Source organism: Solea senegalensis, linkage group LG7 (assembly GCF_019176455.1).
Source record: "Solea senegalensis isolate Sse05_10M linkage group LG7, IFAPA_SoseM_1, whole genome shotgun sequence".
Lineage (NCBI taxonomy): Eukaryota > Metazoa > Chordata > Actinopteri > Pleuronectiformes > Soleidae > Solea > Solea senegalensis.
This window is the reverse complement of record NC_058027.1, coordinates 17,343,446-17,355,169: the sequence shown is the minus strand read 5'-3', so window position 1 is coordinate 17,355,169 and position 11,724 is coordinate 17,343,446. Positions and strand designations below refer to the sequence as shown.

At 40.6% G+C, this 11,724-nt stretch overlaps 1 protein-coding gene across 3 annotated transcripts; it reads left to right on the top strand.

Annotated features, from left to right (window-relative positions):
* Positions 1–422: 422 nt before the first annotated feature.
* On the top strand, positions 423–11,299 carry pdpr (pyruvate dehydrogenase phosphatase regulatory subunit). Of its 3 annotated transcripts, none has more exons than XM_044030219.1 (18): positions 423–502; positions 1,249–1,522; positions 1,712–1,845; positions 2,083–2,164; positions 2,570–2,733; positions 2,891–3,012; positions 3,127–3,244; positions 3,657–3,806; positions 4,898–5,090; positions 5,314–5,438; positions 6,379–6,534; positions 6,985–7,118; positions 7,621–7,769; positions 7,859–7,971; positions 8,334–8,428; positions 8,535–8,624; positions 8,728–8,910; positions 10,204–11,299. In XM_044030219.1, exons 2-18 carry the CDS (start codon positions 1,260–1,262, stop codon positions 10,609–10,611), a joined length of 2,679 nt encoding a protein of 892 aa, XP_043886154.1. In that variant the 5' UTR covers positions 423–502; positions 1,249–1,259; the 3' UTR covers positions 10,612–11,299. The 3 variants fall into 3 exon arrangements, with proteins under 3 accessions (XP_043886154.1, XP_043886152.1, XP_043886153.1); XM_044030217.1 differs by having other exon boundaries at positions 423–537; XM_044030218.1 differs by lacking the exon at positions 423–502 and adding an exon at positions 560–934.
* The last annotated feature ends 425 nt before the right edge of the window (positions 11,300–11,724 follow it).

The window sequence follows — 11,724 nt, the reverse complement described above, 5'->3', positions numbered from 1 at the left end:
TGTACCATATATATTTACTGAGTATTTCATCACTTTTTCCACGGAGGCTGTTTTCATGTGTTAAACCATCAAACATGTCCTCACCTGTTTACAGTCAAGTCAATAAATGAGAGCATTGTGGAAGCCACAAACAGTGTGTTTAAAAATAACGTTTGTGGGTTTTTATCACTTCCAGAGTTGAACAGCAGATGGCAGTGTATGGCTGAGCAGATTTAGAAATGATGGAATCAGCCCAATACAATTTTAAAAACAGAGACTATAAATAAAAGGACATATAATAATACTTTTTCCACGAAATTGCGTTACAACAACAACAACAACAATTATAATATGCCTAAGCGCACCGATATGCCGGCGATTGTATGATTTTATTTTGAAAGTTTTAACCGGAACTAAGTCCCTCTTGTTTTTTGTCAGCTTGACTTGTGTGCCGGGAGCTGCACCCAAACAAGAATTTGTGTTGTACGACACCACCACCCCCTGGTTTCAGTTCTGTCACTCAGTAAGATATCACTGCGTCTGGAATTGGCTGTTTCCGTGAGTTTCTGTCGCCATAAACAATTTAATAAAGTCTCTCAACGAGGCTAACACAGTAGCCAGTGGTGTTGCTTTGGTTAGCTTTTCGTTAGCCGAAGCTGCGCTTGCTAGTGACTATCATGCTAACTGTAACTCAGTGAGCTAAAAGAAACGTCAGAAAAAGGTATCAAAAGTTTAATAATCTAGAAGAGGGACACTGTATTTACCCTTTAAGCTAAAGCACAATAGTAATCCAATGTACCGCATGCTGTAACTACGTGTACTGCTAAGGTGTAATTGCAGTCATGATAGGGTGCTAATATCAGTTTGAAAGATCCCTGTGACAGCTGAACGACCAAAAGCAAGTCAACCTTGAAGGCTTCCCAGGCCCCTGCCTTCCCCAACTCAAAGTGTTTGTGTATGTATTGTCAACCAGGTCTAGTTATTCATACAACAACCTGATTGGTAGAAATCATTGCCCCCCCCCCCCAGACTAATACCAACTACTAAATGAATTTGTCCTCATCAAGCTTAGCTTGTGACATTTCGAATAGTGACAGTTATAATAACCTTGTATTATGAAGGTGTTTTTTGAAATATAATTTCAATATTTTTAAACACAAATATGTATATATAAATAATTGATTAATTATATTATAAAAAAATAAATAATTACTTGTTTCAGCTTTTAGTCTGACTACGTGATCAGTTTGTGTGTGTGTGTGTGTGCAGAAAGCACAGCTATGGGCAGCTGTGTGCGGAGCTCCAGGGCTCTGTCCCCTGTCCTGCTCCCCCGGCTGCTGCTTCCCCACATGGGCTACAGACCGGCAGGCAGGAGCCTCTGGACATCTCCCACTTGCATGACTGTCAACGGAGACTCCCAGCTGCTCCCACTGCCCAGCCAGGCCCGGGTGGTTATCTGTGGAGGGGGCATTGTGGGAACATCAGTAGCTTATCACCTGGCCAAACTAGGCTGGACTGACATAGTGCTCCTGGAACAGGGCAGGTAAGATATTATGTCATAATGTATTTTGAGTGTGCGACATGTAAGAGGTGGTAGCTCAGCGGTTCCTACTCTTTGGAGGAATAAATTCAGTTTCTAAAATATGAAGCACTGTAGAATCACCAAAAAGTTGTCAGTTTAGCTGTATTCTGCTAATATGTATATCTGCTATATTTTCTGTTCCGTTGACAGACTTGGTGCTGGAACAACTAGGCTCTGTGCTGGGATTGTCAGTGTGGCAAAGCCCATTTCCATTGAATGTCAAATGGCCAACTACTCCATTAGTCTTTACCAGCAGCTGGAGGAGGAGACGGGGATCAAAACAGGTCTGCTACATATTTTTTAAGCAAATACTCCATATTCATTGCATGGTATTTAAGTGTAGTCATACTTACAAGAATGTATTGTTATTGCTCTTTCCAATGCTACATTGATAATAGCTGTACAGCTTTGAGTTTGAAAGCAGTTGTTTTCACTTTGTTTTGTATTTGACTGTGGAATAACCTTGAATATTGTGAAACCTACATCATTTTGGTTTTGGTATGTGTGTGTTTGTGTGTCAGGCTATGTGAAGACAGGGTCTTTATGTCTCGCACAAAATCAGGATCGCTTCATCTCTCTGAAACGCCTGGCATCCCGACTAAAGTAAGACATTAGAGCCTTTTATGATTATCAAATGGATAAATGGTTAAGTTCATATGAATGAGGTAGCTTTGCAAAGAGGAACACAGACCTTTTTCTCCCACGTGGCCCAATTTCTTTGAAAGAATATAAAATTGAGGTCTTGACTCCTTGAGTCTGACTTGGCTACTTCATTACAGAAACATTTTACCTGATGGCAATATGTTGCTCTAACATAGAAAGATTACACCAGTCCTACATCTTTGTCTTCTACTTAACTGGATGCTTAGCTTTCTTCACATCAAAAAGCAAAATTATCACTTTCTTGTTGCTTGTTTTGTGAAGGATTGTTATGCTGCTGTTTCACTTCTACTGGAAATCCATCTTAATATTAAGCCTTGGTCTGTATTTTCTATACTCTCTTCTCAGGGTCATGGGGATCAGTTGTAACATCATTAAACCTAAAGAGATAGCAAAACTACACCCTCTTGTCAATATCCATGACTTGGTAGGGGCACTCCACCTCCCTTCAGATGCTGTGGTGTCTCCACCTGAAGTTAATCATGCTTTGGCTGTGGCTTCTGCTGGACAAGGTAACTCTGAACACTGAACAACCAATAATGGACTACTTTAGAAAATGTTTAATCAGCGGTGCTGTGTGTCTCCCTTTGCTTGACCTCCTTTTATCATCTACTTCCATTCTTCCTTCTTCTGCCCATTGCCCACTCATACCTCTCATTGTCTTTTCAGGGGTTCAAATCCTCGATCGGACAAGTGTTCAGCAGGTTCTGGTGGAGAAGGGTCATGTGATGGCAGTGGAGACTGACAGGGGCTCAATTGCGTGTGAATACTTTGTCAACTGTGCTGGACAAGTAATTGTTGCATTGTATCTGTGAAATTCAAGTCAACAACAGTTCGTTATGCCAGTGTAAATCTTTGTTTCTGAAGTTACCTTGACATGTTTGTTTGGTCTGTCTCTGTTCCAGTGGGCCTATGAGTTGGGCCAGGCTAGTGAATTGAAGGTGTCTGTTCCTCTTCACGGCTGTGAACACTTCTACCTACTCACAAAACCTCTGCAGGAGCCACTACCAGGGACCACACCAGGTCTTGCACATCAAACTTACAGGAAAATATACCTGTCCTTGCAGCATGCACATTAATACATGTATCTTTAAATTCCAGTCACTTCCCCTGTTATGTCTGATTAAAAAAATAGAGAAAAATGTAAAGTGCCATACAATACTGAAACAATTGCTCAACTTTTAAAAAATGAAACCCATAGGCATTAATTGACATAGTGCGAAATCTGATATGTGACGCATAAGTCATTGCAGCACCGTTTGCTCATATAAACAGATCTTTATAGCTGACTGTACTTAATATTTACTTTCACCAGACATAATGATGCAGGATATATAGAGTTATCCTGCGTGCTGATGTCAATGTTATGGGGTTGTGTGTTTGCAACAAATGTTCCCTGTGTAGATGATCTGACTGGGTTGTGTCTTGTCTCTAGTGGTGATTGATATGGATGGCAGGATATATGCACGGCCATGGCAGGGCGGAATTCTGTCTGGGGGCTTTGAGAAGAACCCCAAACCTATCTTCACTGAGGGCCGTAACCAGCTGGAGATCCAGAACATGCAGGAGGACTGGGACCACTTTGGTAAATCAGATAGAGAGGGAGTGTAAATTATACTGTTCTTATGCTTATATCATAATTCATTTTATAATTAAGTAACATAGTAAGTAACAGCTAACATCTATAGTATATATAATATGGCAAGGCCGTATTGCTATATAATTTATTAATACATTGATAACGTTCTATTGTTTATAAAAGAAAAATAATCGATTCATACATCTTGTGTGACCAGTGTTTTTAAATGTCTTCTGAATGTTTTTTCATGCCGTTAATTTGACTGTAAACAAAGTCCTAAACACACACCTGTTGTTTGGCCTTGGCCTTTTTCCAGTAATCTGAGATCCTCCACTCATTTGACAGGGTTCGTTTAAAGACAGCAGTAAATCACCAACGAACCTTGAACTACATACACATAAAGTCTAACCTGTCATGTGTCTTTCTTCAGTTAATTATTCAATTACATATTTTTTGCATGTAGTATTTTTCTTATAAAATGTCCCTTTTTTTTATTGATTTTCAAGGATGTGATTCAATCTGAGAAAAAAATTTAAATTGAAATGAGGAACTGCACAGTGTAGCTTCTATAAGCCCTGCCCTTGAGGTTGTCGTAACTGGGTTGGCTGCCATGTAGGAAACTGCTGGTGTGTTTATGGCACAATGTGGGAAAAGGTTTCACTTCCTGTTGTGCAGCAGGTGGTTGGGTATGTGTATATATATATATGTATATATATATACACACACATATATATATATATATATATATATATATATATATATATATATATATATATATATATATATATATATATATATATATATATATATATATATATATATATATATATATATATATATATATATATATATACATATATATATATATACATACACATATATGTATATATATATATTGCGTGCAGTGTGGTCAATGGGAATCATGCCTCTGATGTTTAGAACTATGGTGACAGACACTAATGTTGACATAGTTGCTTTTTTTCCATGACATTTGTTGTGACATTATTCAGTGTGTGTTGATTGAAAATGTAATACATTTGATTTATTCAGTATTTAAAAAGAAAATGCGTATTAACGCTACTGTTTTCTGACTCCAGAGCCAATGCTCAATTCTCTGCTGAGGAGAATGCCTACTCTAGAGTCAGCTGAGATCTTTCAGCTGGTCAACTGTCCAGAGTCCTTCACCCCTGATATGCGCTGTCTGATGGGGGAGACGCAGGGCATCTCTGGCTACTTTGTACTGGCAGGGATGAACTCCTCTGGTTTGGCTTTCGCTGGAGGAGCTGGCAAGTAAGAATGGGTCAAGTGTATTTTTCAGAGAACATCATATGTTGCTCAACATAACTAAATATTTTTAAAGGCTAAGGTGCACTTTATTTTACACCTAAATGTATTACTTAAGCATGAGTCTTAAATCTGTTACTCATGGAAATAATTCTTTATCATCAGGATGTGGAAATGCTTTGGTTTGATTGCACACACAAGTGGTTTGTTTGTGTGACTGTGTTTTAAGGTATCTGGCAGAGTGGATGACCTATGGTTACCCCACGGCTAACGTCTGGCCACTGGACATCAAACGGTTTGGTAACCTGCAGAGCAGCCGAACCTTCCTGAGACATAGAGTAATGGAAGTCATGCGTGAGTAGTAAACACTTTTTTTGTGCTCAATTATTGAATTAATTAGGGAAATATAAATATTGCCCCTGTTTTGAGTGAGTGAAAAATAATTTTAAAGTAACACTCTGAAGGTTCTCTTGAGTCTTAGTAGCAAAATCTGTTATTGATGCATCAAAGGTCATGGAAATGGGAAAAAGTAATAAAAGCAATATACCATGAATAAAACTACCATTTCAGCCATCAGACCAGGGAGTAAAGACATCAGACTTAAAGCATCTATGTGGAGAATTCAGTGATTAACTTTGATAGTTATCAGTTATTTAACCATCAGAGTAGATAGATGATGAAAGTTGTTATACAATAACACAATGGAACAGGGAGTTTTGCAATGATGTATGTTGTAGCTGAAACCCCGCATGTGTCTGTGAGGGCAAACATGTGCTTAATAATATTGATTACTGATACTGTGCATACTGATTTTGTATACCTTAACAAGGCTAAAAATTGTATGAATGTATATTATTTTGTTCACCTTTGCTCTTAGTATGATTAGGCCTTTGGATATGTGTGCGTAGTACGGTTTTATTTTCATTCAGGCACACATGATAAATATTAGAGCAGCCTCACTGCCTCTGTCAGACAAACCTGACCTGCTGCTATTTGTCAGAATAAGAGCTCTCCCGTATTTTATCTGCTAGGTGTGCATAGTTCACAGCAAAATAGACATTAACAATTATATCTGACCACAGTTTCAAAGTCTGCATCTGTTGGATGTGTCATAAACACATCACTTTCTCTTTCTGTGTGTAAATGAAAGCACCCTAGTGTCTCTTCTCCCAGAATCCATTCCATTTATTTTATTTTGAAATATTTGCACTCAACTAAATACCAGGACTGGACTGTGTGTGTGTGTGTGTGTGTGTGTGTGTGTGTGTGCGCGTGCGTGTGCGTGTGCGTTCAGCTTTGATGTATGAACTGAAGGTTCCTCGCTGGGACTTTCAGACTGGACGTCAACTCAGGACCAGCCCTCTGTATGACCGCCTGGATACCCAGGGAGCACGTTGGATGGAGAAACATGGCTTTGAAAGGCCGAAATACTTTATTCCTCATGGGAAAGGTAAATATTATTGAAAAGCAATGCTGCAACCTACATCCTCAAGTTTTGAATGTGCCTGAAAAATCAAGGCTTTGCTACCGATAGAGTTGACACGACCCCAGTAACTATATTGTAGATTCTGCTAGGGATCCTTCACAATGTGAAGGATGTTCGGGTGGATGATATTTGAAGGATGTTACTGCTAATTTCCTTGTAATACATAACCTCAATACATACTTTAGATCAAGACACATGCTGATAAGTTGATAATGATCTTACATAAATAATAGTTATAGAAATGTTAATATCATACACTGTGAAATATTTAGGGCTTTTATGGCTTTTATCAAGCATATGATTTCCCTAAAACATTGTTTTGGTCTTAGGAAGTTAGTGGGGAATCAACACACAATGAACTGTATATCCTTAAAGCATACCCAGATTAAATGCTGTATGCGTGTGTGTTTGTAGATCTGCTGTCTCTGGACCAGAGTAAGACCTTTTACAAACCAGACTGGTTTGACATTGTTGGAGCAGAAGTGAAATGCTGCAAAGAGGCTGTGTGTGTCATTGACATGTCCTCCTTCACCAAGTTTGAACTGACTGTGAGTCATGATGCACTGTTGATGACTGACCTGAAGGACCACATACATTCAGACCTTGTATTAATGTCCATCCTGAGAAATCCAATCACATTGACATGCATCCTGGATGGATCCACACGTGACCACATGATCAAATTGGACCTGGCTTTTTCCTGCCCCATATTCAGTGATGTCATGTCTGTTGGCAAGAACAAAATACTGCATGTACAGATGTGTATGCTGTCAATGTGTGTGTGTAAGTGACTGGAAGAGAGAGAGAGAGAGAAAAGAGGGTAGGAGAAGGAGCTGAGTATAACAAAGCACTACACTGCTGTGACATGAAACAGGGCTTGTGAATGGAGTGGCACCTCACGACAGATTGGTTCACTCAGGATGAATGTAATACAAGATCTGGATAGGGTCATATAGGCTGTTCATATCACTTCTGATCACACTCAGTCATGTCATTGATGTCAGCATGTGTTTTCCTAGTCAAACTCTTTTGTCTCTCCTGATGTCACAGTCAACAGGAGACCAGGCTCTTGAGCTGCTGCAACACCTGTGCGCCAATGACCTGGACGTCCCCGTTGGACACATTGTCCACACCGGCATGTTGAATGAGAGAGGAGGTTATGAGAATGACTGCAGTGTGGTCCGCATTAGCAAGAACAGGTCTACTAGACTTTGAGAATAACACTATATGGCCTGTGGCTTTAACTCACCATTCAAATTAAGTTAGATTGTTCTTTTCTCTTGTGCAGCTACTTCATCATCTCTCCAACAGACCAGCAGGTCCACTGTTGGCACTGGATAAAGAAACACATGCCTTGTGACCCAAAGCTCCACCTAGAGGATGTTAGCTGGAAGTATACAGGTAAGTGCACGTCGCCATTGTGTAGTTCTGCACCTGATTGTAATTGGGACCAGGTGGGAGGTTAATTATGTTTAAATATATAACTAGCATGTTTAGAGATTAACTGTCTGAAATGTTAACATATGGACTCATTGTACGGTTTGTCCATAGTTTAATGATTCAAATTACAGTTATTCTAATTGACGCCAGTCGTAATTGTAGTTAGTCTACTTAGTCTACTCCTTTTCCTGACTTTTATACACTACACTATCTTTGCAACTTGAGGATATCTATTAAACCCACTTAATCATGACTTCATATATTAATAACAACTGGTTTACATGGGTCTGATCTGGACTGAGCTTATTTTTTCTCATCTTCAGCTTTAAATCTTATTGGCCCCCGTGCTATGGATGTTTTGGCTGAGCTGTCATATGTTTCCATGACACCCGATCACTTCCCGTCCATGTTCTGTAAGGTAGGAGACAGACATGTTACTCAAGCAATACATTATGATGGTAATGCCTGGTTATTCTGACATTGACAGGGGTTCTCACTGACCATGTGTGCATGCGTGTTTACAGGAGATGAGCGTGGGCTATGCTAACGGGATCAGAGTGATGAGCATGACTCACACTGGGGAGCCGGGCTTCATGCTCTACATTCCCATTGAGGTGCAACCCAACAGACACACACACACACACTCTCTCTCAAACGTTATCTGTTTACCAATCCACAGGATTGTTTGCAAGCTAACATCAGTTTTTTTGTCTACAGTATGCACTGCACGTGTACAATGAAGTGATGTCAGTGGGTCAGAAGTATGGAATTCGTAATGCAGGATACTACGCGCTGCGCAGCCTACGCATAGAGAAGTTCTTTGCCTTCTGGGGTCAGGACCTTGACACCTTCACCACCCCACTGGAGTGTGGACGAGAGTTCAGGGTGAAGTTTGACCAGGTGTGTTGCCAGTTCATCTGTAACCACATCATGAAATCATGCTCGATATAAAACCATGTGGGCATGGGTCAGTGAAACAATTCTGATATTTTTTCGGTTAAGGTTATCATACTGTCAGAATCTAAAGTATGGTAACCTCATGGTACGATGTAATACATGGTTTGAATATATTTAATTCTACTACAACTAAGAATAACATTGAATAATGCTATAATAGTGATTCTGTTATCTTAATGTTAACGCACACAAAAGGAGAGAGAGAATGTGTCAAGTATGTGTTTACTTTACACACATCTCTCTACTCTGTAAAGATCTGCTGACCCTCATAACTTGTCACAAACATTTAACATTTAAAGACAGCATTACCTTGAGGGATTTTTTTCGCAAAAGATGATGGATGATGCTCCCGTAGATCCCGTGAAGTAATTTCATCACACACAGCTGACTGACTGCTCACACCCTTCACAGAGGGGATGGGAGCGTTACCTTACACTGCATTTTCTGTCGTAGACGGCTCATAAATATCAGCTCATTCCGCTATACCAATTGTATGACAAACTAGTCTAAGCTTAAGGCACTTCTTGTTTTTGCTCAAAAAAACATTTCCCTTTGGCATTTATGTTTTTCACTCAGCACTTCACTGTTAAGGTGATTTTGGTAAAGAGGAGATTTAACAATAGCATCAGTACTGTCAGGCTGTTATTTCAGCCTATTACCTCATGTTCTCGGTTAAGCTGTTTTAGAACCTTTTAGTTTTACTTTAAGAAGATGAGAAAAGAGCCAAGCAAGATTTATGCCACCTGCTAAAAGGAGAATGTCATCAGACTGTACCTGCAGGCACAACAGGTGGCCCGAGACCAGTGGAACATGAGGTTTGCTCTCTGCTGCAAGCATCCATCATGTGTTATTGAGGAAATGTGTGAAATGGGGCCTTTACACAGCAGCCATTTATTGTTATTGCGGGGAAAACACAGGTGTTTTGGTGGCTCTGTTCAGTTTATGTAAGTCAGGACAATATGACAGTGAGCCAGCATGCTCCCTGATCCTGAGAAAGTATAATTGAACTTGGCCATCATTAATTTGATTATTTACACCTACTGTGACCTGTCAAAATGGCAGCTGTGCAGAGGGTCTATTAAGAAGCTGTGGTTCCCTGTTGTTGTGGTTTTCACCCTGACAGTTGTGTCATGTGTGAATATGCTAAAAAAAAAATCTGTCATCTTCCCACACTCCTTAATGTCACACTCTTCGTGTTCCTGCCACCCTCCTGTTTTGTCTTGCTGTCACCATCAGGACACAGACTTCCTTGGTCGTGAGGCGTTGTTGCAGCAGCGCCATGATGGCGTGTTTCGACGGTTTGTCATGCTGGTTCTGGAGGATCATGACACTGAGCTGGACCTGTGGCCATGGTGGGGGGAGCCCATCTACTGTAATGGTCAGCTGGCTGGGACGACCACAAGCAGTGCCTACAGTTACACCCTGGAGCGCCATGTCTGCCTTGGCTTTGTATCTCCACCACCAAGTCCAGAGGGGCTCCCCACACCCATCACCCCGGACTTCATCAACCGTGGGGACTATGAGGTAGACATTGCTGGCCAGCGCTACCCAGCCAAAGCCAAACTCTACCCATTTAGCTCCCTTTTCACTCAGCAAAAACGCCGCAAGGACGACATGGAGCTCAGCAACCTCCATGGGAAGTGATGCAGAGTAACAGAAATCCTTCCGATTGCCTCAGCACCGGTTGCTGCTGTGATAGATACTCCTCACCAAATCCACTCCTGCACTATAACCTTGCTGTGTCAGCCTATCTCTCCGTCTTTCTGCCTCATACTCAGCGGGCTGTTGGTACAATCACTCCTTGTCCCTTTGGTGTTTAACCTCTATGTTGCATCGCCCTCTTTCAAAGTGCAATATTTAACAGCACTCGAGTGCTTGAGCTCATCTGCACTTCTTTTTAAGATCAGTCTTCCTTTTACTCACAAACACAGTCCATTCAGTCTCAGAGGCGTGGTCACTGGGACAATCTGCAGTTAGGTGTCTTTGTCAAGGTGACACCAACACTAGCTCATGAGAATTTGTTCACTTTAACCCACGTAGAAGGGAAATAACTCCCAAAAATCTTCTGCAGTTTGGGTTTTCAGACACTTTGGAGTGCTGAATGCCTACATAGTCAGTGTAGACAATGACATGACTCCCATTTTTAATGTAAATGTGCTGCTTTAAAGACTGTGTGATGTAATTTAACTTGTCTAACAATATTCCATCCCCACAGCATTATGCTTAACATTGAAGGGAATACATCCTTTTTAGTCCGGGGGGACATTTAATCGGTTAAACCATTTCTCTATGTGCCGCCTTCCACTCCTCTTGTTCTGTTGAAAAAGCAAAACAAAAACCCAGAAAAGGCTTTGCAGGCTACTTAAAGCATCATTGTATCCCAACTCTCCACTGTTATTGTTATTCTGCTGTCAAATTTGCAGTAATATAATCCAACCGATTATTTATGTCTTTTGAGCATTTGGTGTCAGTGTTGCTCTTCTGATGCAGAGGTTTTTTTTCATTTCGTTGATGTGCGGTTATTGAATGCGTGACATTATGTTGTGTGTGTGTGTGTGACCCATAGATGAGGGAAACTGGGATGGGGAAGCTGGGTCTGCAGCTGTAATCCCAGATGTGTTGGTTGGAGCTCACAATTTTCAGACATTGGTTGAATCGAGTTTTGCTTGAGCCGGAGATGTTTGTGTAAAGGAAGGAGTTCATTGCTATGTGAAATAAAGTATAATGTATTTTTGTATAGCTAGTGTGTATAAAATC